The sequence below is a fragment of the Haemorhous mexicanus genome, chromosome 5 (assembly GCF_027477595.1).
Source record: "Haemorhous mexicanus isolate bHaeMex1 chromosome 5, bHaeMex1.pri, whole genome shotgun sequence".
Lineage (NCBI taxonomy): Eukaryota > Metazoa > Chordata > Aves > Passeriformes > Fringillidae > Haemorhous > Haemorhous mexicanus.
In genome coordinates, this window is record NC_082345.1 from 9,994,151 (window position 1) to 10,021,907 (window position 27,757).

The 27,757-nt window shown below is 41.7% G+C and overlaps 1 protein-coding gene across 1 annotated transcript in view; it reads left to right on the top strand.

The window, feature by feature from the left end:
* The window catches only part of LOC132328012 (tyrosine 3-monooxygenase-like), a 28,653-nt gene extending 1,568 nt beyond the window's left edge, over positions 1-27,085 (top strand). The window contains exons 3-12 of the mRNA XM_059847801.1: positions 1,581-1,669; positions 3,744-3,811; positions 4,978-5,028; positions 8,595-8,740; positions 13,621-13,756; positions 14,402-14,471; positions 16,155-16,211; positions 19,186-19,281; positions 24,678-24,811; positions 26,578-27,085. Of these exons, the coding sequence (XP_059703784.1) occupies positions 1,581-1,669; positions 3,744-3,811; positions 4,978-5,028; positions 8,595-8,740; positions 13,621-13,756; positions 14,402-14,471; positions 16,155-16,211; positions 19,186-19,281; positions 24,678-24,811; positions 26,578-26,737 (1,007 nt within the window). The 3' untranslated portion in view covers positions 26,738-27,085. The remainder of the gene's footprint in view (positions 1-1,580; positions 1,670-3,743; positions 3,812-4,977; positions 5,029-8,594; positions 8,741-13,620; positions 13,757-14,401; positions 14,472-16,154; positions 16,212-19,185; positions 19,282-24,677; positions 24,812-26,577) is intronic.
* Positions 27,086-27,757: the final 672 nt, after the last annotated feature.

Consider the following 27,757-nt stretch of genomic DNA (forward strand, 5'->3'; position numbering starts at 1 on the left):
CAGAGGCAGATGGGTATTTTTCCTGTTTGCAGGCAAGAATGGATGAATACAGCTGTTAGACACCTTTAAAACAATCCTGAGGATGACAGCTGAGAAGGCTGAGGGTCCAGCTCACAGACTGAGCTCTCTGAGTACAGAATTGCTGTGGGGTTCCCCTCTCTGGACAAGGCCAGACAGATATTCCCAGAGCACTTTTAACTTACACAGTCCTGTTTGGGCACCTTTGGGTGTTGTTTGAAATTCTCTGTCAGGCTAACATGAGAGGCAGCCCTCATCAAGCTGCTCTCAGGATCTCTGGGCATATGAAAAGGGCACCACTGATATCAGGGAAACTGGAAAGCCAAAGAAGGTTTTGGAGCTGGAGAAGAATTTCTGTAGGATTTCCTTGGGATTTGAGAGGTTTCAGAGGTGCCAGGACTCAGAACTACAATAAAAGCTAGGGACTGTTAAAAGAGGGTGTGTTTATGTTTTTTTCTGGAGGGAACAGGCAAGATGTGTATGGAAACACACTGGGGCAGCTGTGGTCAGGTACAGGTTTTGAGGGGATATGGAAACAGATGGCAGGAAAGGTGCCTTGCATGCAGAACCACTGGTACAGCACAGACAGAGCTCAGAAAAAAGTTCTGGGTGCATATAGGGCACCTGTCAGACTGGTATTTCTTCCTACTTATCACAGAATTGGTTGTAATGCATGAAAATGACATAATTTCCCCAACATCCCTTGGTATTTTTAGATTTGTACTTCTCTAAATTTGATGTTCTTGGATCTAATATAATACAGCAACAGTTAAATTTACCATTCAATAGAGAGATGTTTGAAGTCTTGTCCAGTATGAGATTAAGGTGACCCCAAATGGACCTTTCTGAGCTGTAACACAGAAAGTCTGATTACAGCATCAGTCTGAGCTCAGAAAGCAATATCAACTTTGTGTTTTTCCAGCAATTCTTTTTTAAAATTAATTTCTCATAAATGCTGGCATTTAAAATAAAATTATCACATTTTATTTTTATTTTAGTCACTGGAAAACCTTCCCACTTCATGAGAAGGAAGCTGTTTAGAAATATAGCTAAAGAATAATGTTGCTGGAAAAAATAATGAGCCAGAAGAAAAAAAACTTGAAGATTCTTCACCTCTTTGGTTTCCAGAAATTTTATAAATATCATGTTTTCTTTTTAAAATATTGCCTAACTTCTAAAGGCATGAAAATGTAAGACTGCTTTTTAGACAAGATCAAAATATATTCTTAAATCCAGAATGTAGAGATAAGTTTGTTGTCCTGAGTAAAACAAAAATCACATTTGATCTAAAAAATATTTTTGCCTTTAAAAATTGTTTCTACTAATTAAAACTAAAAGAGGTTATCACAGCAAGTTAATTTCAGATAATTTTTCATCCAATCTGCCAGTTTGGTCAGGAAGCAAGTCAACTATTGAGATGTATGACAATTATGGTAACATGCAGATATGAAAATTCTTAGATATTGATGAAAAGAACGTTTTTAATCTTCAGCACAGCTTTTATTTTTGCTCCAAAATTCATTTGATTCTTTCTCATTTACCTCTTTCTGCTTTCTCTCCAGTGTCCTGGTTCCCCAGAAAAATCCAAGATCTGGACAAGTGTCACCATCTGATGACTAAATATGACCCCAGCTTGGACCATGGTCACCCTGTGAGTTTAACATTACTGTGATTTCATTTTTAAAAGAGAAGCTCTCTGTAGGGAGATTGTTACAAGGCGAACTTCAGGAGTAAAGAAATACTCATGAAAGAAGGGAAAAAACCACAGGGGCAGGAAAAAGCTCAACTTCAGTGGAATTAGGGACTGCTTGTGTCCCTGCAGGAATGGACCACAAAAAGGGTTTTGCTGTAGCAGCTTTATGTGTGCCCTCTCAGCCACACCCTAAGCACAAACCCTAGGAGAGGGAAAGAAAAATGCACTGTAGAGTCCTGCTCTAGTGATGACAGTAAGGCAAAGCACTGGGAACAAACAAACAAACAATCTAACACTGATTTCTCATCAGAGTTTCCCAGCTTTAGTGCAGATGAGATGTGAGTTAGGCACAGACACAAAAGGGACCCCAAAAGGCCATTTTGTCACTTGACAAGTCAGATCACAGAAGCATTTTATTCTGTCAAGCATCACATAGAAGCAATCCATGGAAAGGACAAAAAGAAGAGTTACTTTGCACTGAGAAATGTAGTGAAGATGTAGGTGTGTGTCAACAGAATCTACCAGGAAGTTTTTGTCATTCTCTTCTCTGCATGTCTGAATTCTGTTTAGTCCCTTTCATTAACCTACAGCAGGTTTTGTTGTGAGCTGTGTACAGTCCTGTGTAATACAAAGTGGAATTTTCCAAGTCTATAAGTCTATCTTCTATTTTTGAGAATCACACATTCACTATAATGCTGTAGGAGAGCTTCATGTTCTCCTTAACCAGGACATCTTTCATTGTTCCTTATTTCTTTCTGGATGTCCAAGTGTTTGTAATTTTCCTGAGCTAGCTCTTAGGCTGCTTCTCATTAGATAAATGAACACACATAGGGAATTCTTTGAACTGGACTAAGCTCCCCTCATCCTTTGCCAAATAGAAGGTGTGAGCACTGAAGAGGCTGAGAGAAAGCAGCAGTGGTGCTGAGTTACTGAAGTATTGAGTGGGGATAAATCTAAATTGCAGAATGTAGTGCAATTTAGAAATACCTAACCAGTTGAAAACAAGTTAGCTCAGGCACTGAACATCACTTGTCTGTGGCAGGAGAGAGCACAGTGTGGGGCTGATTTACCAGGGCTCAAAAGTGGAGAGGCTGGAGGAAAGCACAAAAGAAGCTGATGTACAGGGAGCTCAGCAAAGATTTTGCCTATACATTTCCTACCAAATGGACAGTTTGGGTTGTTTCTCTCCACACCCTCAGTTTGTTCTTTACTGGCCAAAACAATCAAACTGACATCACTGTGAGACCAATTTCTGGGCTGCCCTGTCACTGGCTGCAGGTCCCCCAGGGAGGCTCCTGCTGCCCAGAGGGTGGGTACAGGGACACAGGGACAAAGCTGGGATGGCACAGCATCTGCGTGAGTCTGGCCCAACAGCTCTTTGTGTGCTTTGCATGGACTTGTTACAGCCACTGACAAGCACCTGAGTGAACATATTATCCACAACACATGACAAAAAATGTGCTCTCAGGATCCAGCCCTTTCCTCAGGTTCATGCATACAAAACTCATTACCTGCAGGGTTACTGGTAGTATTGCTACACTAAAAATTATGTGAATAAACCTAAGGGACAGATTTGGCTTGCAGCACACAAAGTGGTTCCAGTAACTGCTGAATATTTCAGAATAATAAATATTTGTACAGTAATGCTGGTCAACACTGTTTTATGTATTATATTAGCACACAGTCCCAGATTTAAGTTTTAATTCCTAGTATGGATGATGTAAAATTAAAAGGAATGTGGTTCCATGTCTGCATGCATATTCAGTATCTGGCAAAGACTGCTTGAAGTTTTAATTCTGGTAAACACAGAAGGAGCAGAAAGAAAATGCTGGTATTCAGCAGGTAAACTTCCCCTTTAAACAGATACCACTGAGTCTGTCTTTATCACAACGTAGTAATAAATGGGCAGTGAGAACTGGGGGGGGGGAGCCTGCACTTCCCACAGCCCCAGTGGTGGTTCTGATGATTTCTACTTATGCCCACAGATCTCTCATGATGTAAACCTTTTTTTCCAAATGATTGTCTATCCCAGGGATACTCTGACCTGGAGTACAGCAAGCGGAGGGCGTTCTTTGCTGACCTGGCCCTGAACTACAGAGCGTAAGTACAAAGCTGCTGAGGGAAAGTGCAGTGGCCCACACTGTCAGACTGCATGTCCAAGACATGGCAGAGATGTCATCCTTTGCCCATGGATCAGTGGGGCCACTTTTGAGACAACAAAATTCACCCACCAAAGCTTTTACTCCATATGAAATAGACTTTTGTGATGACACAGCAAATACATTTTAAGACAAAAATCTTAAGATTGCATTCACATATCCCAATCCAGTGCTGGATTTTGTTTTAGCAGAAGTGATTGCAATATGACCTTTTATTTCAATTTTCAAGTTCCTTTTAGGACTTGGTCCTGAGCTGAGACTAATGTTTTTCAAGAAAATTTAAGAAACAATATTTACAAACATATTTCTGGTGGTGGAAAGTGATTTACTAATTTTCTTATTTGCTTTTTTAAATGTTTCTGTCTATGCAGACTAACTACCTAAAAACATGAAAAGTTCTCAGTTCTCATGAAAGTGATGGAAAATGTTTCTACCTTTATATGTAGAGCTTCACCAGAGCTACACTGCCTTCTAATAGAGTTAATCAAAGGTATAGGTACAACTGGTTGTGGATTATCAGCCTCATGCTGTCCAAGAACGGGTGAAGTCTTGTGAGACTTCTGAGTACAGTTTTCTCTCTTCCACCAAGTGTCAGAGCAGCCCAAAACCAGCACTGAACTGACTCAGAGCTGCAGAAGAAGCTACAGTGAGGAAGAGGAGAAAAGACCACCCATCAGAGGATCAGTGCTAACCACACAGTGGGTTAGCTCTCTGAGCAGCTCTCTGCTCATGGGTTTCTGAAAGCTTCTCTGTGATGGTGCTGAGCTGATCCCATCCTCCAGGGAGGGCTCCTCCAGGCACACACACTGTGTTTTGCTTGCTAGATTGCCTTCAGCAGAGGTGATGGCAAGCCTGGAGGTCTCTAGTTCCATCTGTGAACCAGAACACAGCTCCCTTTCTCACATATCCCTCTGCTTCCTCCTCACATTGTAACAGAAGAGAGAACACCCACATTAGAGCTGCCCAAGACAAATGGATGGTTCATTATTTACTATTTCGCTGTTTCTGTTTTCATTATGGCAAAAACTCATGGTGCAGGCAAAAAAAAATTCTTGGAAACTGAACTTGAAATCTTAAAACATGTCATATTTCTTCTCTTCTTTACAGAGGAGACCCTTTACCTCACATTGAGTACACTGCACAGGAAACAGCAACTTGGTGAGTTTGGTACCTGTGCTCCCACTGCTGGGCCATTCCTTAGCAGTCCCAGGAAAGACTGGCAAGGTGACACAGCTAAAACCTTTTTAAAGTGTTCTTCATCCACCTCACATTTTGCTCTTTGGTTAAATGTCATCTTTTGGTCATTTGCTTTGCAGAAAGCCATTCTCAGGGCTGGTCACTTTCTAGAGCAAAAGGCATTTTCCTGACTAACTCCTTGCCTGCAGATCCCATCAGGATTTCATAAGCCAGAAAACATCTGGGCCCTATAGAATAACTTCTTCTGACAGACCTCCAATTCACCATAGTTATGGTGCTGGCAGAAATATCACATTTTCAAACTTGTTACCAGGAGAAAGTGCCCACTCACAGGACAGAAATTCACTCAGAAGACATGGCTAATTCAATATTCACAGGACAGAGGAGCCTTGCTTGTTCTTCTTCAAGTATTCATTGCTTTTAATATGAATATGCATCATTTTCCAAACTGAAGGTAGAGGAAATTTTGAAATACCTTTCCAATATACAGTATTTACACTGTAAAAGGGCCTTAGATAGCATATAGATATCATATGAAATTATAGTAAGTTACTGTTACAAGGGTGCAGCATTTCTTCACTGGGGCTTTGTTTCTCCTGAAGGTCTGCCACTCAAAAAAAAAAAAAAAAAAAAAGAGTCCAAAACATAACCAATGAATTAGCCAAAATATTCAATTAAAAGCACATTTTTAAACACTATGTGAAATATGTAGCAAATTTGAAAGAGAGCAGAGCTCTTATTTCAAAACCCTCTGTTTCTACTAGCTGCCACTAACTTTAAGATATATCAGTAAGCAGCAGTAATTCCACATTTGTGTGATCTACAAAGCATTAATTGTCCAAGAGTCTCAAGCAAGAGCAGAGTCCTGGGATTGTGCAAGGTGCCACATGTGCACATAAGAGAGAGTGTTCAGAAATTTAAATGGAAAGAAGGACTAAAGGTGGGAGAAAGAAGAATGAAGACCACATTTTCTAACTGTGCAACTGAAAACCCTAAAACTTGAGTAATTTTCCCTAAATCACATGCAAAGTTTATTCCAATGCCAGGACTTAAATCCATAGAACCAGATGTCTCATGCCAGAACCTCTCTGGCATCCCATCTCTTTCAATACTTTATTTTAAGTAAAATCTACTTTGCCACAGAAAGCCACAACCACATAAAAACCTTGCATCCAGCTCATCCAGGAGGACATGCTTTTATTAAGCTCAAATAGGTTTTTATAGCATCTTTCAATAGTCAAAGATTGATGGTCAGTGTCATGCTCATGATTACTACCACCAGCCAACAATCTTGGCATGGGATGGCGTGTGGGAATGTCGTATTTAAGAAAATTTAATTTTGTGTTCTTTCCTGTTTTTCTCTTTTATTGCCAACCTTCGTCATTCCAGCTCTTCTCCACCTCGAATTAGACCCATTGTGGCAACAGAATAGACTTTTAAAGGAGTATCTGCTCATTTCCTTAAACAGCCAACCCCAGCAACCCAGGTTGTCCTGTTATGTAAAGCTGTTTTCCAAAATTAGCCTTCCCAGTTGTTATCACAGCCCCCTGAGGCTGTGCCCTGAGGTCAGCTGCATTACAGCACAGCTTAATTGGGCTGTGCAATTGCGGGGGAAATTTGTAGCACAAACTAAATTCCCTTGGTGTCACTCTGAGGAGCTGCTGGATGCCTTCAGTTTGTAGCAACGTGGTTATAAAAACGAAAACCAAGCCAGCGAAGAAATAGGACTTTCAGAAAACAGAGGGTACAGATGATCTGGGCTTTGGTTTTCAAAGCAACTTCTTGGAAGGCCCTGAAACTAAGCAGTCAGAAATGCCATATGGGTAAAAGCTGTGTAAGAAAAACGGAGAATTCAGGAGAAAATTATGGGGATGCACCTGTCACATCTTCATAATGAAGCTGAATAGTGCCACTTTTTTTTTCCTCTAAAAAACAAGGAAATTTATATAAAATTAGGTTATTATCTTTAGTCTTTCAAGCATCTGGCTCCATCTTTTGTTAGGATGCCCCTTTCTAGAGTGTTTCATTAAGTTTGCTTCCAGCACTTCTTTCATACATGCTCCTCTCTTGACTTTGGAGAGTTTACTTGGACTATTGTCTTAGAGGAGCACTTAGCTTTGGGTAATTCATCCCTGGTCCCTGGGACTGCCTGCATTTCTGTGGTAGCCAATGTTTGGACACACAGCAGAATGACACTTTGATAAAAGAGACCATATGTGCACAAGTGTAAACAAGGCTGCTCTCTCTAGACTCCAGTCTGGGCATGAACCCTGCACTGGTTCAAATCCCACACAGCCCCACTGCAGCCAGTAGTATTCTATGAGGAAATAAGCCAGGGCAACACTTGAACTCTAGTCCTCCTCATTTTTTCCTAATTCCTCCATGGAAATGGCCCAGTCTCCTGTGGCTTTTGCAATAGTGACAGCAGCCACTGTTTCCCTCTGTTCTTTCAACTTTTTTTCCTCCTAAGGTTTTCCTCCCCCGCTTCATTCTGGTTCATTATTACTCCCACACTGCGTAAGACATTTGTGCAAATAAAGAGCCATTACCACGGACTGGCTATCACCTCCATAGCAACAATAGCATCACAAAAAGGAGAATAATAATAATAATAATAATAATAATAACAATAATAATGGTTTAAAAAAAAATTACAAAACCAACAAAAGGTCATTTCCCGTACCCAGCATTTCCAAGAATGATCTCAATTTTCATAAAACAATGTTTATAAAGTTGTTGAGACCCTAGGGCCGTGTCTGAACAAAAATAACCATTTCTATAAGGTTCTTTGCCATCCCATTACTACTTGCTTATTTTGCAACAGCTAAATATATTCCAAACCACAACTCTAAATCCAAGTACCATCAAGTTTGTGAGAAGCTTAAAGCCTGTGCCCAAATCAGGTTACATATATTATTTTCAGCTGGTCTCTTTTTGTATAGTGGGATACATACTTCAAGAACCTGGCATTTCTTTCAAATACATAGCCCATGACAGGCACTTTGAACTGCAAAAACACAAACCTCTTCACCTGTGCAGATACTACCCTTCAGTATCAGAAAAGGTGCTTTTCCTCGAGGCTTTTAAGAGGCAAATCTAGGCTAGGCTTCAGGGTGGAAGAGGGGGACCAGCATTTCAAGTTGTACCCAAACACAGAAAGGAGGGGAATACCTGATTCATTCCTTTCCTAAACTGGGTGACAGAGTATCCCAGAGTCAGCTCTCTTCCTGGGATTTCCCTGGTGCCTCCAACACACTCAGCAAGAAGGTGCCTAATCAAGAAACACTTCTGCTTCATTATTAGAGTCCTGTAATATTAAAGGACACCTTCTGAAGGTTAAGTGAAAGCCCTTATGGTTTGCTGCATCCAACCAGGATCAGCTTTCAAGCACGAGATGTCCTGAGCTCAGATTTTTAGACCATGACCCCTCTGCTGGGGCTTTACATCTCTCTCTGTGGATCTGTGGATGGCACAGGTAAGTACTGCTTTATTGAGGTGTCTCACTCTGTCCAGTTTTTGATTTTCAGGAGAGAAGTCTACAGGAAGCTGAGGAGCCTTTACCCTACTCACGCCTGTACCCAGTACCTGGATGCTCTCCAGCAGCTGGAGAAGCACTGTGGCTACAGAGAGGATAACATCCCTCAGCTTCAGGATGTCTCCAGATTTTTAAAAGGTCAGCCATTATAAACCATGGTTTATTCTAGGGTTCCCTGCACGTATTTATGCTCCACAAACCATTTCCTAGGAAACAAGCTGGTGAGCAGAGCTGATGAGCTCTAGCACAGGGCACTCATTCCAGGCACGTGGAGGGACCCAGCTGGAAGTTTGTCTGTGCTCTGTGAGTGGCAGCAGCTGGTGAGGCACTACCCAGCTAATCCCTGCACGAGCAGGGCTCCAGTCACAGCAGACACTGCTCAGTACGACTTTCACAGTGCCTTTTTGTGGGTTTGGCTCTGTTTTATGTTCTATAGCCATGCTGATAGTAAGACCCAAACACAAGCACAGGTACATACCTCTCAAGTACACTTTTTTCCTGATCCACCAGGCAGGATGGGGATGTGTGCTAGAGAAGATGATTTCCAGGAGATCCTGCTAGTCAGCCAGCAGCTGCCTTGAAACAACTCTGCTTCCTTCTGCCTCTGGAGCACCACTTGTCACACTGAGCTTTTTGGTGCCTGCCCTGGGGCTGACAGGAGAGCACAAAGGCTGTGGTGCTGGCCCATATAGGCATGAAGAGGTCACCTTAGGAAAAGGACACACAGGCTTGCCAGGCTGACCTGTTAGCAAGGAGCAGGAGAGTAAGGGGGCCTGCATTGTGAGGCTACAGGCTGCATGGATTCCCAAGGCCAGGTGCTTTGTGTAAACCACCAGATTATCAAGAATTGCTAAAGAAAGGGGATCTTTAAAGCCTCCTCCTCAGTGAAAAGATGTGACAGAGAGAGGACAGCTTATCACCATGATGTAATACACAATAAAAAATATGGCTTAACTTTAAATAAATTGTACTTAAATACAATACTCAGGAACTCGAGTGACCTGCTCCATATAAGAGTAGGGGATACCAGTTAGCTTGAATAAGCTTTCTGTGTCTGAAAGGTTTTCTAAGACTTTGGCATTTCTCATGAAGATTAAGCTGTTAGATGACAAGGTTTTTATTGCATGTTTAGTGTGAGGGAAGGGAGGGTTGCCATGTGAAAAGCATCTTCCATGAACACCCTTGCACCCAGCTGTAGGAATTTTTCTGTGTAGGCATTATGTATTTTCTCATGCATTCTCACTTCTATTCAAGCACACATCTTACTTCCCTCTTATAATAACTGGGCTGATAAATATTTTTTTCTCTTAAAATAGTTGATCTCATTTAATTTACACAATAGCTGACAGCAGGAAGCTCCAAGAATTGTGATTCTGACTTGATTATCACAGATATTCATATCCTTCAAGTGTATCAGGTGATTTCAAAGTGGAAGAATTTAGGATAGTGTGAGACTATGCTGCCATAATCCTATTTGCATTGCTCATGTTACTTGACAGGATTTGATTGCCTGGAGTGTGCTCATTTCCTTTACAGGCTCTGGTTCTAAATATTCTCTGTGCCATAAACAAAACAAACTAAACAGCAACTCCAAAAAAACTGCCAGTAATGTTTGGAAAGCTGTTCTCAGTGAGTTTCAAATCATTTACTATAAACATAAGGTGTCTACAACAAGCTAATTGTATAAACTACCTAGGAATGAGTATCAAGCATTCCAGAGGCATTTTATTCCATTCTGAAATGGACAGCTAAGGAAAATGTAGAACTGTTCATAGTTCTTGAGACCACTGGTCCTACCCTCACTAAACTGTAGATTAAAATTGGGTTACTTTAGCCAACAGATTTTGCATGAATGAAACAAAATTTTTTTCAGAAGAGCTGTGTTAACAGCTAGACACAATTAAGATTTGGCTCTCTTTCCTCTAACAAGGTCATTTCACTATGCAGAATAATTTTTAGAATAGCATGAAGATTGACATTATTGCAAGGCCCAAACTCAGGCTGAGTCAGAGGCATCTGCAAGGTTTAAAATCTGACCAAAAGTTAAAGCATATTGTTATGGGCATTGACCAAACTCCTCTCAAATGCTGTCAGGCTTGGGGCAGTGACCAGTTCTCTAGGGAGCCTGTTCCAGTGTTTGACCACCTCCTCAGAAAAGAAAAGCTTCTGAATGTCCATTCTGAACCTCCCATTGTACAGCTTTGAAAATAATAAATGGGAGGCAGAGAGAGGGGGATAACCTGGAAAGAAAGTCATCATGTTAAAACCAGCCCACACAGCCAGATAAACTTCCATCTTCTCTTTAACTTAGCAGTATCTGTGAACATAAGAGAGCAATTCCTTTTGATTTGGTATGAGATCTGTCTGTTATTAGCTATTAGTGAGGCTGGCTTGAAGAGAAATGAATTGTACTTCATAAATATTTCACAGTTAAAGGGAATTGAGTAGTTAACAGTGTGATTGCTTACACATGGTGAGCGTTTCCCTAAAGGGTTAACTGGATGAACCTAGGCACATCTTTCTTTCTAGGAAAGATGTTTGGATTTAGGCAGTCATTGTGCTCCACAGCTGGAAGAAATTACAGCCAGTGAACTCGAGCAAGCTCACACTGCAATGCACAGGCTGCCTGTATACACCAGTTTTTAGGCCAAGAATTAAGCCTTGCAGATCACTTTAGGTCAACTGCTCAAGACCTTCTCTGCAATGCACTTTGATTTCCCAGATCTTTGGGCAGCAGGTCTGACCAGCCACACCCCCAATTCTCGACTGATTGCTGGTTTTATTGTGCAGTCATGAACTAGGAGTTCAGGTTTTGCAGATATTACCTTCAGCAGATAACTTTTTCCTAGGGCTCTTCAAGGCAGCTGGCCAAGTCTGTTCCACCAGCAAACTGTCTGATTCACTGGCCTCTATTTAAAAGGACATCTCAGGGATCACAAGCTGTAATTTTCATTTTCCCTCCTTCTCCTCCAGCATGGATGCTAAAGCTATATAAATTTCCCTAGACTCTTTCATAGTCTTTCCAAAATTGAGTTACTAAGGTATTGGTTTTCATATAATATATTTTTCAGCTAATGTAATTTTCACTCTGAATTCAGCCCAAAGATTACCAGATTCTGAAATTTTCACATTCCTCTGGACTGGACCAGCAAATAGACAAAGGTAGATACATAATCTCCTCAGGGATTTTTTTTTTTTTGTAATTGTTCATTTTTGAGGCAGTTCTGTACTAATTACCTTTGAATTGAGTGGAGCAATAGAGGATATCTGTGGCAAATGCCCACCACCTAGTCCATCACAATGCCAGGAAGAAGCCCTTCTTGCTGTCCTCTCATTCCTCTATTTCTTCATGTATTTTGTCACTTCTTTGATTTTTTTTTTCCTTTTTTTCTTTCTCTGGTTGTTTTGTTTTGTTTTGTAATGGGAGAAGTACTAATAGCCTGACAGAGTAAGACAAGAAATTCTGGAAGAAACACGAAAAAACAAATCAAAACAAATCTCGTAAACTGCTTGGTTTCTGGGTGGGATTTTTTTGTTTGTTTTAAAAAGGAAAAAAAAAAGGTTATAGGCTTCACAACACAATAGAATATAGAAGAAGAATTGAGAATAAAGTAATATCTGATTTTTTTTCAAATGCAGTTTTATGCTTTAAAGAAGACAAGATGTCATTTACAGGAGCTGAGAATGAAACACAGATTTTGAATATAGGACTTCAAAAAGATTATCATTGGCTCACTTTGAAAGCGGTGATTTTCAATTTTCTTAGCTTTGCAGACCACCAGCATGTTTCCCATGGAAATGCAGAGTGTGTGTTCTACTGGCCACCAGACTGGTTATTTTTTTGGTTATCTCTCACAGTCCTTTCAAAGTAATGCAGGGTGCTCTGGGGTAACACTGGGTGTACAAGCTGAAATCACAGTGCAAAAGTGCAGCATCTTTCTGTGTCCTGTTCTGTGGACATGTGCAAAGCAAAACACCTATGGTCACATCACTGGGAGGCTGTGCAGTGGGTTCTAGAAAAACATAGTGGTAAAAAAAAGCCAAGAAAGAAAAAAAAAAGAAAAACACCAGTGTTGGAATTTCAGGCTCTTTCTTGTTCCAAGGGCAGGGGGATAATACTCAGGAAATGTTGTTTTTGAAGTCTCACTCTGAAGTTTATTATCCTTATCTATTAGAAAATCACGAGGTGTGAGTTCTCCCCAACAAGTCGAGAAAGTGCTCTAAAATGGTGCCTGTTCAAGGCTATTTAAGTCCTAATTACCCAATAAACAGTTGACATCTATATTATTTATGCTTCTAACCTAATTATGATCACCCAAAACTCGCAATGCGGGCATCTTTCATCTAATTAGAGAAAATCACCCAGATCTGTGAAAAAGAAGGAAGAAGAAGGTGAAGAACAACAACTTGCCTCTGTCCTAAAACCTCCACCTTGCTTCATATTTATTTCTATATTCTAAACCACTAAACTCTAAGTTTTCCACCCTGTGATATTAGACACTTCTAACCAGCTACACACCTGTAATCCCAGTGCCATTAACCAATTTTGGAAGTCTTCTCCACAGCCACAGGTCAAATGCAGGGTTCTCTTGTGGTTCTGTGCCTTTCAGCACAGAAAGTTTAAAATTCTCAGCATCCAGGCTTCCAACACACCAGGTGCAGGTTCTGTTCTCTGTTTGATTGTAAGGACCATGTGTGACCTCAGACGCACCCCTGTCGTGTGGAAAGTAGAGAATTGTGTGTATATGTGCAAAAATGTGCACTGGGGTGGGCAGCACTCCCACACCTTGTGACACTGCTCTGTGACTGCACACAGAATGGATGGACAGGTGATCCCATGTTGCAGGAACTGGTCCTGTACCAGCACAGGGGCACATCAATCATGATAAGCCATGGTGTGCCTGCTATGCTTGGTGGAGGGAACTGTTCCAACAGAGCAGGAAGGATCCCTGATAAAGTAAACCTACTGTGTAGTTAACCCTAGAAACAGCTGAATTTGGTGTCCCTTCCCTTTGCAGAGAGAACAGGTTTCCAGCTGAGACCAGCTGCAGGACAGCTGTCTGCTCGTGACTTCCTTGCCAGCCTGGCATTTCGAGTCTTTCAGTGCACACAGTACACAAGGCATTTCTCCTCTCCCATGCATTCCCCAGAACCGTAAGTTTGATGCCCTGACATAATTCCATCCTTCTGAATGTGTTGGGGATCATTCTCTTGGGACTGGCTCTGGAGTTCCATCCAGTAGTCTACAGAATAAAACAATTTGAGAAACTGGTAGCTGGAGAGTTAGAAGGGGAAGTCATGCATGAGAGGGTGTGGTTCTCTGTCTCTTTTGCAAAGTTGTCTGGGGAAGGAAAAGACTAAAGAATATCTGGTTTAATCTTTTCATCCTGCCTTCAGTTACCATCTGCTGGGGTTTGATTTCCTGCTGTGAAACTCTCCCAGTAAGTGCTGGCCAGACAAGAGCAATTACATTTCATGAGAAATTACAAGTTCACACAGAGGCTTTTGTTGTACGCTGGGACAAAACAGGGACCTTTCAAAGATGTTGTGACATAGGAGGTTAGTGCCCATGCCATCCCAAGGAGACAATAGTCAAGGGGGCAGGGGGCAGCTGGCTGCCTGTGACAGGAGGGAATGCTCTGATCCTTGCAGAGCCAGGCCAGGTGTGGAGGCAGGCACCGTGGAGCAGCACTCACACCAGCTCTTTTTGGGGTCTGATGGCCAAAGTCCTTCACAGGGAGTTCAGTGAAGGGCAGGAAAGGAAGCCTTTAATAAACAAGAAGGTCACTTATTTTTCAGAGACTGCTGCCATGAGTTGTTGGGTCATGTTCCCATGCTGGCTGACAAGGAGTTTGCCCAGTTCTCACAGGTAAGAACATTTTCTGCTGGCCCTTTAACCAGCTGCTCTGGATAGCAGGCCAGAGTGCCTTAGATACATGCAGCTCACCATGCAATGCAGTTCTAAGACTGGATTGAGCCTGAGTCACGACCTCCAGGCTTGGTGGGCTAGCAGCCACCTGGGAGATGTTTCCTCCAAGGGAGTGGTAGCAGTGCTCCCTACAGACACAGTGTGAGAGGAAGGGCAGACAGAGCTCCTGGGGCTTCTCTGTGGGAGGGCTGTGTCAGTCTGGAGAAGGATGTCTCTGTGGGGCTGGAGGCTGAGCTCTGCTGACCTGGCTTCCTGTCCTCTCCACCACATGAACCTACACAGCTGAGCCTCCAAGCTGGTTCTGTCTCTGGATGTACATTCTTGTCTCATAAGAGACTTTTAATTGTGTCCATCACCATGTCATTCATCAGAGTTGTTTTTCCCTTTGCAACTCACCAGATTCTCACAGCATTGCTCTCACTGGTGAGGAGGCTCCAAAAAGCAAACAGAGCTTCTTTGTACAATCAGGGGCTATTTAGTACCAGCAGCCAGTGTCAGACCCAACTGAACTCAATGACCTCTCATAATTAAAGACTTCAGAACTTTGAGTGTTCCTCAAAACCATAGCAGAGGGAAGAAGACATCTCATTGTCCAGGCTTATCAATCAGTGGCCAGTGTGGAAACTGGGGATAAGATCAGAGGGGTAACATGATGCAGGTCCCAACATGACCTAGGTCCCTGAAGAAATATCTTTAAAAGTAGATCAGTTCAATTAATATGATGTGGTTTCCAGTCGTATCAACTTAAATACATGCCAGTTACCATTTTGATCATAATATTGGTTATTACCAGAATCAAAAGAGCAGTACCTTAAGCATCCTAGTCATCTATAATTTATTCTGGAAGAAACCTATTCGGTTCAGTTCAATACTGGAACTTCAGATACATTAAAAATAAAAGACTTCAGCAATTTCAAATCTTTCCATTTTCTTCTTTTCGTATCAATAGCACAGACTATACAACATGAGATCACATTCAGTGAATTTTCACATTTCACTTTTTTGTCTCCACAAAGTATTTTCACAGTCAAAATTCACCCCATGAAAATTCTTTTTTGCTCCATTCAATATGAGACAATGAATGGTGAAAATACCCTTATTTTGTTTGTTTGTTGCATGATATGGCTTCTGGGATAGCAAAAAAAGAGACATCTACGATTTCCTATTGTGAGAATAACATTTACCAGGGAGCACAGATGAAAGTAAACAGAATCATCCCTGCACAGATCTGGCCTGCTCATAAGGGCTGTCAGAAAGAGTGAGGGACAGAAAGGTAATGGCAAAGATAAAACCCACTTTTGCTGTCCTTCCTTCTCATGCCTCCCTGTAAATTTTTGCCTGGTGCAGATAGTCCAGCGTTAAGACAAGAGATGGTTAATTTTTATACAGAGAACACTGAGGATTAATCACTCATCTAATGTGGCTCCCAGTGGTATGTAGCTGGGGGCCAGGGAGAGGTAGGCATCCTGGAAGCCATGGAAGGTCATTTTGGGTGACAAAAACAATGAATAGTTCATGCTATTCATGCTAGAAATGATGTGGCCCTCCCCCTTCCCCTCTTTCTCTCCCTTGGGCTGAATAATCACACTAGTGTAACACTGTCTGCTTGCTTACTTGCTTTAGGATATTGGACTGGCTTCTCTTGGATCATCTGAAGAGGAGATTGAGAAACTGGCCACAGTAAGTACAGATGGCAGTTTAATATTAGAGGCAAACCCCAAACGATTCACTGCATATCCCTTGCTGTGCAGGGAAGGCTTTTTGTGCCTCAGATTGACTACAGAAATGGGAGCATCAGCAGGATTGTCTCCTCTCCTCTACAGGTCAGGAAGGTGCTGGAGCAGGGATTGGAATCCCTCTGGGGGAGCCCAGAATGGTGTGATTCCTCCTGAGGAAATGCTTACACTTCTCGATTTTATAAGAATATATTTCTTAAGCTAAGTTGTTACAATTTCAGACACAGGATGGTCCCAACTCACGTTCCAGACTCACCTAAAACCTTAGACACCCAGTGTGATACCTGTATTTTCTCCTACACGAGGTGCAGAGAACCATCACAATTTGGTTCACCCCACATTCATTGACCTCACCAAGTAGGTGAGCACTTAAAAGCAATTTGGGAGCAGGTACTGCCATTCAGTTCTGAGTCAGTAGGCTCTCTACAACCATCAAAACTGTTGGTACAGCCCCTTACTGCCATCTTAACTTGTTCTGAAACTTGTCTGGAGGCCAGGTGATTTTTTTTTCTGATAATGGCACCCATTTACCAGTCTTGATGATTTTTCCAGAGGAGGAGAGGAGCCTTAGCCTCACTGAGCTGTATGAGACTCATTTAGTACAGGTAGTGAATGGGAGGAGAATGTCACTCCTGAAGTTCCTTACCCAGTGCACAATCCCACTCAGGAAGGAGGTTGTGACTCACCTAAAATCCATCTGCACATATCCATCCTTGGGTTAGGACTAGGTAAAACCACCATTATTTTTGAAGATTGCTACAAGAGCTGAATCCTTTGTGATTTCATCCAGGTCCTGGACTGGTGATATGAGGAGACAATGACAGTTCACATTTCCTCTTCCACTACCTGAGTCTAGAGAGGCTAGAGTGAGATTAAGATCCATGCCTTTGCTAGGGTTAAAAAATTCCAAGTCCCAGAGAGGCATTTTGCATCTTTCCCCAGGAGTTGGTGAGATTGGGTTAAGGCCTGTGGTTTATAAAGCATTCCTCTGCAAGCACCTCTTCCTGATCCTGAACTGAATAGGCCTAGGAAAGAGATAGGGTTAAGATCAGAAGAATAAAGGGTCTCATGGCTGAAACTTTCTTAGCATCATCTAGGGTTTGGGGAGGTAGAATAAGGGCACCTTCTTAAAGGACTCCCTGCAGTTCAGGGTCTGTGAGAATGCAATTTTGTAAGTGCCATTCAAGTATTCTGAACAGTGAACCTATTCTGGATTAACATCCCAATAGTCAAATGTTTAAAATTGATATACTTAATCTAGGCTTACTGTTTGAGTTCCTTTTCTAAAAAGGGAAGATAGAGGAGAACCTGAAGTGTATTCATTATCCTGACATGAAATCGAACATGAATTCTAAGATTATCTCTCAAAGTCCCTGTCATTCCCTGTTCTTCATAAAGAGAATTTTGGTAACTAGCTTAGAGTTTCTTTAAAGAATCTCAAAATCGTTGCTATGGTCTAAAACATTTGTAAGACAACTTTTGAAATGCCATTATTTCATTCAGCCCCGTGACTTCTCCAAGCAGGTGGATCCATGCACCAGAGATGAGAAACTGCCAGTGTCCTTCTCATCCATTAGAGTGCCACTAATGCATTTTTAAACTCTCTTAAAACAGTGAGAGCTTGAAAGAACCTTACTATCCAAAATCCAAATGCAGGATATCTTAAGGAACACCAAAAAGAATTCCTCCTCCTCCCTTGTCTCATTTTGCAGTCAAAAAAGCCTCCTGCAAAATGAAGATCTCTTCATTTTCACTAAAAGGACTTTTCATTGTAAAATAATAAGAATAAAGATTATCAACAGAATATAAACACATTAATTATTTGCTGAACTGTAAAGAAAGCAACTCAGGATCCTGCAAAAGGAAAGATCCTGGCATGTTTTTTCTTCAGTGATAAATTTGAAGTCTAAAACTAACTCATCAAAATGAAAAGGTGTGTAAGGGAGGGTGAGAGAAAGAGACACAATGTATGAAAAAGGCAAAACAGACAGATTAATATGGAGCTTCACATAGTTTGACAAATTGTCTGTGGTTCTTTAAGCAGAGTCCTGAGAATGCCATACCCATGAAGCCAAGGTCTGTCCCTGTGTATGAGGCAGCCAAGTGCTCTCTCTCTAAAGGAACCTTGAAGAGTTGTGAGACAAAGCCATATCCTTGAAGTGCCTCATTTTCCACGTTTTCCCTTGGCACAATGCCTATCCAGCTTCTCAGGACATCAGGCTGTGTCCAGGACTTTGTCCTCCACTGCCATTTTCCTCAGATTTTATAATAAGGGAAGCATTAAAAGTTTGGCAGGGCCAAGAGTTGCTTTGATCCTGCTGTTGTCCAGCAGGAAAGGGAAGTATGGTCCTAAGGATGCTTTTATCACAAGAAAAGTCCTGAGAAATGCATCTTTGTTTTCTGCTGGAGCACTACTAAGATATAATTAGCACAATAAGGAAAAAGGCATTCTTCAATTCTTCTGAATGAGATCACACAGACAAAAAAGGAAGGAGACTCTCCTTACAAGCACCTTTGCAAAGGGGCTGAACCCTCTGTCAGGATCTTCCTGTCCTTCTGGGGACTGTGAGCAGAAATCTGACAGCTTCCACTGACTACAGTGAGGCTCTGGGCTAAGAGGTTGCAGAGTAATTAGTAACATCTTCCAAAGGAAGAAAAGGATATAATTTATTTACTCATGTATTATCATTTAATTTTTTTTTTTCTAAGTGGGACAACAAGTTTTGAAAAATTCTGTGTTACATTTAGTGTGTGTTATGTGCTGAGGGAAAATAGTATTTTCTTAAAATATGCAACTATAACATTTGAAGACACAATGGTATTAAGAAATGAGGATAAAAGAAAATTAAAGGAAACGTGAGAAGCTTAAAAATTCCTGCCTTTTCAGATTCTTTTTCACAAGTTGTTCTTATTCCCAGCTTTACTGGTTCACTGTGGAGTTTGGCCTCTGCAAGCAAAATGGATTGATCAGAGCTTATGGGGCAGGGCTGCTTTCATCTTATGGGGAGCTGATGGTATGTGTCAAGTGTTGAAAACATTGAAAGATTTCTGTAATCCACTTTCCTGAACTCTAGTAAAAGCAAACTGTGTTTTTCCACAAAAATCAGTATGATTTAAAATTCAGATTTTTCTTTCGCAAAGAAATAATTCTTCCTTCACAGAAGCTACTGCACAGGGGAAAAGGTGCTGGGGTATTGTACCTGTCTTTAATCTAAAGAGATGAAATACAATGAAAGCAACCATCCCATAAAATATTAGATTTGTTTCTTCCTGCTACTGCCAGCAGTGATGCAGCTGACTTTGACACAAAACTCAGGCTCCTTTCTGAGTTACTCACTAGAGGGCAATATTATGCCTATTATGAGCCTGGCTATTTTTTCCATGCCATTGACATTCACACACACATGAACCAAAAAGGCACCGATTGACTGGACCAAGTGAAGTGCAAAGAAACAGGAAGTAGCATGGACACTGATAAAAAGAAATTACTTTAGCATTTTTCGTTCCTAAATACATTTCAAAACTAATGTCAGCTCTAGTTTTACATAGATCAAAATCTGCAAGCACAGGTCTTGTACTGCCTTGCTTAGGTAGATTTACTATAGAAAGAGGATTTGTACACTTTGACAGAAAGTGGATTTCCCCTCCTTTGACCAAACAGCTGATAGGAGAGATATTAATTTCTCCTTAATTTTGAAGAGCACTGATGCAGGTGATCACTTTTTAATTGCAGAAGCCCTAAACTGGTATCAGCAGGGCTCAAATGCTTCAAGCTGTGCAGATATTGGATGATTATTTTTTAAATTGGTAAGAGCCAAACGAAAATAAATACCACTCTTTTCAAGCATTTTTATAAACCAGGATCCATTTTTGTTTTTCATGGGAGATATATTTTAGGCTTAACACATAAATTCAGCAGCCTAACAGCCAGATGCATGATACATTGACATGGAATTGTGGCTGAATTAGCATAGCTTGGACTCCCTGAACTGGAGATAGTTGGGTTGTCATGACAATAAACATTTTACAAAACTCTCCCAGTTGTGTACAGGTCAGCCCACTTCCCAGTCAATTGACAGGAGGGAAAAACAACATTTTGATGTCTCTCAAGGCATTTCAAGTAGTAGTCCCAACAGAATGGCAGCTGAAATTAACACAGGGAAAGAGGAACCTTCCCAGACATCAACCTTCACTCTTACCACTTGGTGAGTTTAGCATTGTTTTTCCTCACAACACTCGCAATTTGGAGATGTTTGTGAGGTAACTCTGTGGAGAGGTTTCTCTCTTGATAAGCTGAAAGATCTGCATGTTCATTAGCCCTCTAGAGGAATAAATGTTATTAGTTATTTATTTCATTAGCCCTCTAGAGGAATAAATGTTATTTATTGGTTATTTATTTCATTAGCCCTCTAGAGGAATAAATGTTATTTATGTTATTTATTCCTTTCTACATAGCAACCTGATCCTGGCCTGACTGCTCATCAACTTCACACTATGTGCTGCTGAAGCTACTGTTTATCTGGGAATCTTTCAGTACCTTCTTATATTCACTGAAAACAAACAGGAAACATAAACTTGCTTTCATTTACCTCGTGAAACCAGAAGTGTCCAATCAAAGCACAATTCAAGGCCATATTTATTCTACTCTGCCTGGCTTAATACTTTATGGCTCTAAATCAAGTTCATTTACATGTTAAACAGGATCCTAAAGGGCAGAGGTAATCATATTGCTGATATTTATGTAGCTTCCATTGCAGTATGCATGACAAATCCATCTGATGTGCTCACTTCCTTTTTCTGTTTAAGCTTTACTCAAATGAAGGTAAAAATCACATCAGAAATACTCACTTTTGGTGTCTGGGGTCAAGCTTAGCAAACTTGTACTCTCTCTTCTCTATTTCCTCCCTTTTCCTCCTCAGGCACCAACCAGCTCTTCTGCTTTTGGTTAAAACCATAGGCAAGGACTGCTTGTGCACAAAACTGTGCTATATAGAACCAAAAAGTGCAATCTCAAACTCCCTACCTCTGAGGCTGAGAGGGAAGTCCTAACTGTTCCTGAGCTGATAAATGGCAGGGTTTTGTCACTACTTTTATCACTGGTGATTGTTGGGTAAAGCTACTGGATAAATTTTTGATAAAGCTGGGTCTACCTCAGTGTTCATTCTTCCTATTAGTGAAAATACAAGCAGGAGTGATAGCCTCTATATTCAACAGGTAATGAATAGGACTATCCCCCTTTCAGCATGTTCATCTTGTGTACAACACCTAAATCAGAAGATGGGCAAGCAGTTAACCAGCAGCTCTGCCATGCACCCTGCAGAATTCCTTTGTGAGCTCTGCAAGTTCCTCACTGTGCATCTTCTGGGACCATGGCACAGTGGTTCTGTGCAAGTCACCTTGAGCTCCTGAAATTTGTTGTACACAAGTTAATTACATCCATGAACTTAAGTGCTGAAGTTTCCTTCTTTAGCTGATTGATTCAATCTCATTGATTTTTATTTAGAACAAAGCCAAAATACAGAAATATTTCCATTTATTCATTCTAGTCTGCCTGTTCATCTGATTCTAACTTCAGTGTAGGCACTGGCAGTGTGGGTAAAGTGGTGAGGTCCAGTGCCTGAGCACCTCTTAGCAAATTGCAAACCTGTACCAGCTGCTTCTTTTACAGCTGAAGAGAGAAAATGTGTAGTGCAGTGCCTGTTTCATAGAAAAGATATTATTTTAGAAATAAAGCAGTGTCTAGACACATCTGTCAGAGAAGATGAAGATTGGAAGGTAGTGAGGCTCATGATAGACTTGAGTTTATTGCTCTAGATAAGTTTTGTTGCTGCTCAGCAGAAAGCAATTATCTGACCTAATAATTATCTGCCAGTCTTCTCAGTGGGACCAGACACAGACTTCTGCATGGAGGTCCCAGACTTGACTCCCTATCTCTTAGCTGATCAACATATTTGGCACAGGCAGAGAAGTTTTGGCACTTTGCTGGCAGTGAACATAGCAAATCCTGTAGGAATCTCATTGCAGCTCGTGTGTTGAAGGAGCACCCTGCAGCAGCCTGGGCAAGGGAGGGCTTTCCTTGGACCTGAAGACTTTTAGGCCAGGAGCAGCAGAGTGATTCAGTCACCAAGGAGGGAATAAGGGCATGAGTCAAGGTTAAATGGCTGGCTACAAGAAGATAACAGCTAACCAGTGGCAGAGGGCAAGCAGCAGTCATCCAGCTTTTGTTATATGAGAACTTAGCATCAGCAAGAAGCCTGGGAACATCCCTGAGCTGCAGCCTGGACAGAGTGGCTGTGGGTGTGTGACTGTAACCAAGGGAACCACATCCTGACTATGAAATCTCTAAAACATTTCCCTTTTCTCCACAGCACCCACTCCTACCAGTTTGAAGTCAGCTTCAGGTAGATATTTTCTGTGCATGAGTTGATCCTGCCCAAACTCAGGGCATAATGTGGGGGTAAGGCTGAGGTTGAGAGGAAGAGCTAGGCACTCTCTGCATGAGTCTTGCACTTGAATCCCTGTTATCTAACAAAGCATTTAGTAACAGCAGCTAGGTATCAGAAGGATAACCATCCCCAAGTCTAAACTGAGCAGTTGTAATGTGTCTGACTGCTGGCCAAACTTGCCTCCTCTGAACTGTAAGAATTCCTCCCCAAAAGCTCTCAGTATTGCACTGTTTATTTCACTATATTCTGTCAGCTGTTCTACATTATCCCAAATGCTTCTTCTGTTAACACTCAGCTGGACCCTGTCCTACATACTGTAAAATCTTATGGCTCATACCACAATTCTGGCAACACTCAGTGCTACATATGCTTTTCTTGCAGCACACCCAGTACTTAACTTGTAGAGGCCTTTAAGGCCATCCGGTTTCAAGCTGAACTTCCACTGAAATCAATGGGATTTCAGTTCTGCTTCAGCACTGACAGTATAGTGGGACCCCTGTCAGGTTTTGAGTTACTGAAATCTTTTCCCTTTAGTTCCCCAGAGCTTCTAAGATTCTAAGAGCAGCCTCATGTTTGTGTATACCAACCATCTTAGATTGTATGAGTGCTATCCAAGGTTTACTCTTCAATTACACACTGCAAATGAAGAGCAAGAAAAACACCATATTTTATATATTCTTGGGAGTTTTGGGGGATTGGTTTTTGGGTTTGTTTTTTTTTTTTAAGCCTGGTATTTATTTCTGCACCAGTTCATTGAAATGTCTAAATATGTGCTTAGGAGTACTGTCTGAATTTTTCCAGCTGGCAGATTGAAAGTCTTGAGCAGCAGCACCACTCTTACCAGTTATTTACAAGTAGCACCCTGAGAGTAGACATTTGGATTATAAAATGGTGAAGGGAGTCTCCTGAAGACTGGGGAAGAAGAGAGAAAGGGAAAGAGACACATCTCAGAGAAGGGTGGGTACAAAAAAATGTCCCTAGGTGAATGGGGCCCACTGCCCAGGCTGAAAGTGGAAAAAAAGGTCTCAGCATTGATGGGATGAGTTCCTTTCTCCTTTTGGTTTTGTACTCGGGACACTTCACCAACCTGGCCAGCTCGAGGCCCAGCCAGGCACATCTGTGATGCAGTTCAAATGTCACTGGGGCTGAGCTAGGTTTAAAGGGCCTCACTGGGGTTTCAGGGGCAGACAAAATATTTGGGAACTCACTTTAAGCCTAAGCAGAGCTGTCTTCCCAGGACTCTGTGCAAGTGCCAAGCTGGTGGCTGGTTTAAAAAGCTTTTCCTGTATATTTAAACAAACTCTGTGGATGTACCTTTGACTGCAGTGTGCACAGATGTGGCTTCTATAAACCTTGTGTTTGCCTAGGGGGGAGCAATGTAAGAGAACTGGAAAAAAACATATAGGAGGACCTCTATGGGTTCAAAAATACAAATGTGCACATGCAGTATAGTATTTATTTATATATTGGATTTCAGGAAGATTTTATGTTGCTATACTGGCCGGGGAGCTGTGTATAAAGTACCAGAAGCATTCTGTCTTCTGATCTTCATTGCAGCAGGAGGCATGAAATTTGTGACAAGGGCTAGGGGACTCTAAGTGATGCTAGACAGGACTGTGAAACTTCTGTGATGCTATTTGAAAAAAAGCAGCTTTTTTTTTTTTTATCCTGGATATTTATATTTTGGGGGTGGCATAGGCTTTCCCCTCCCTGTCTGAGGACATGGCTGTGCTATTCAGTTGTACATCACTGTAATACAGCAAATATATATTTCTTTTATCTTAAAAAAAATCTTTATTATTTGATTTATTAAATGCTAATTATGAAAATCAGCTCTGATGTATGAAAGAACAGGACTTTATATGGTGCCTAACTATTCCCCAAAGAGAATTTTACTGCCCAGCAGGGACTAATTCTTTCTCTGTTCATTCACCTGCTCTAACCGGTGCTGCTCCTGCTACAAGTATGCTTTGTCAAACAAGCCAGAGCACAAGCCTTTTGATCCAGAAGTGGCTGCAGTTCACCCCTATCAGGATCAAGCCTTCCAGCCTGTCTATTTCATTGCAGAAAACCTGGAAGATGCCAAGGTCAAGCTTAAGTAAGTAAAGTGTTTGTGGGTATTTTCATTGAGGGGTGCACACTGGGTTGATTCTTAATCTCAAATACATCTATTTACAAACTATTGCAACAACCATGCCAGGCTATCTTGCTGCACCTGCATAGTGGCTTTTGTACCACAAAGTTAAGCTTATCTGAGAAAAGGTTCACAGAAAGTCAGAATTTATTTTTGCTCTGCCCTGTCCCCTGCTTCATCTTAGCAATGCTTCATTTTAGCACCTTCTGAAGTAAATTCTGTAACTGAACTGGGAGAGTGCAATCCCACCCTATGTGCTAGTCCATACAAACAGGAGGTCGTGAAGAACTGGTTTACCCAAGGTCACATGGAAATTTCATAGCAGTCTCTGGAATTAACAAGGATCAGCAGGGGGCTTAAAAACAAGATTGCCTTTCTCCTCTGATTATATCTGCACAAGAATCCAGAATCAGCATTCATGGGGCAATCTAATTTCTACAAAGTAGCTGTCTGCAACCTAAATAACATTATTTCAAATTAGTTTGAGGTGTTTCTAAACACTTTCCCTTAACTGTGTGATGTTGTGCAGTAAGGATATTTTTTTTCTTTTCTCCCTTTTTTTTTTTTTTGAAAGTAAGTAAGGTTTAAATTCTGGCCTTCATCTCCAACAGTTAGAACAACATGACCAATTCTGGCTGGAGGCAGGATGTTGGTTGTGGAGCTACTGGGGAGCATGCAGGAGCTGAAATGAGGAATTTATTAGAGGAAGAGAGCCTGAGCCAGACTTCTTCCCTACTTTCCTCTCCTCTTCCCCAGAAGCACTGTCTGCTGGGGCTATAGCCATGGCTAATTAGGCTCATCATCTTAAATCTAAATATTCACATTAAATTTTTAATATGTGTAAAAACGTGGGTGAGAGCTCACTGGCAGAAGAGAGAGGACTTGCAAAGCATTTGACTCAGGCAAACCTGCAAAGAACGTACGAGGACAAGGAATACACCACTCTCAGGCATGGAGCTTTTTCATACATTTTTTCAAGACAGTTGCACAGCCAAGGCTGCTCAAAATAACTGAAAGCACAAGAATCTGTCAGCACGGAAAACATAAGGCAACATCAGTACAGGGGGTTCCTACCAGCGTGCACTTAATGGAAATATTGTAGAAAATGGCAAGCAATCATGCTTTTTCTTTTAATAGAGACAGAAAAATAGCCCAGGATGCCTAGTATCAACAGGTTTTTAGAATATTACACAGAAAGAGCTGCTCCAGGTTATTTCTTGGAAGTGAAGGCGGCAGACATGCTGTGCTCCTGCATTCCACAGCTTGTGGTTGTAATAACTCTGAATTGTGTGAAGGCAGAGCGGTGAGAGCACAGACGGGACTCAGCCAGCCAGGCTGACACCAGGCTCTGCAGATCTCTGGGGCTGCAAGAGGCTCAGCCTCAGCCAGCCAGGCTGACACCAGGCTCTGCAGATCTCTGGGGCTGCAAGAGGCTCAGCCTCAGCCAGCCAGGCTGACACCAGGCACTGCAGATCTCTGGGGCTGCAAGAGGCTCAGCCTCAGCCAGCCAGGGTGACACCAGGCACTGCTGATCTCTGGGGCTGCAAGAGGCTCAGCCGTGGGCAGGATGTGCTGCACCAGGCAAAGCTCAGGAGAAGCAGTGAGGAGGTGTCACAGCAGCCTCTGGTCCCAAGTCAGGCCATGAGTGCACCCTGAGAAACGAGGTCCTGCAGGTTTTGCACTTAAAGAAATGCCTTTTGAGCCAGAAGCTCTGTCCTGTCTCCCCACAGGAGCTATGCCATGATGATCAAGAAGCCTTTTGCTCTGCACTATGACCCCTACACCAGCAGCATAGAGGTCTTGAACACACCACAGAAAGTCAAGAGAGCACTCCACCAGATAAAAGAGGAACTGGAAAACTTCTGCCTGGCCCTTGAAAACCTCTCTTAAAACCACACCAGTACATCTCACCTGTCACTGAGATACTTGTAGGTGGTGCTTAGTGATGAAGTTGTACTCACAGGCAGAAATCTTAAATGCACAAACCAGCTCAGTTCAGGTAATGTTTTCACTATAATTTGGGCTGCTGACTTAGATGAAGTAATGAGCTCCTGCTTAGAATGTTTCTATCACAAACAAGCCTTACTCCAATTTTTGGTAGGTGATATGAGCATATTTATGTGTTATGGGACTCTTACAGGATTTTTTCCTTCCCTTGCCACCTTTTCAAGTTATCAGTCACAAAACAAAGTAACTATTCATCCACACAATTGTACTTGCTGCCTTAATGATAAGATCACAACCTCTTAGGCTGGCTAGCTGCCCACAGTCAGCTAACTCCTTGCTGCTAGCAATTAGCATCACCTATTGCTCACAAACTATGAATGGTCCCCTAAAAATATGCAAATACAAGTGTTTGTTAGAGGAGCACTTCTGCTCACTATTTAAAGTACTCATCCAGTAGCCTTGAAATACGTCAAGATAATTTCTTGTCACATTTAAGATCACAGAATATTTGTACCTTCATTGAAAGAAAAGGAAGAAAATAAAGGGTTCAAGGTACTCTGGCTCTGTCACATATAAGGGTGCTTAATTTGAATGGGAAATCTAACTTCTAGGAAGGAAATTCTTTGTAAGGAAAGATTTGTAAAAAGCCCTTTAGCAAATAGGCTTCCATTGCTTTTTTTCATGGAATTCAGATTCCCCTGGATACCATTAGAAATCTTTGCCTCTTGTTGATGTCATGATGATTGGAGTAATGATCAAAAGGTCAAATCTATGGAACACCTGGTGGAAAACCTAAGATTAACCACTAGCAGCCGTATAGCCTTGCTACAGAAAAAATATCTGGTATGTTCGGCAACTCATCTCATCTCCCTCTCCAGCTCCTGAGATGTGCCTGAAATTTACTTATGTTCCACAGGTCCCATTTCCCAGAATCAGTCTTATTATTGCCTATTCCAGACTTCC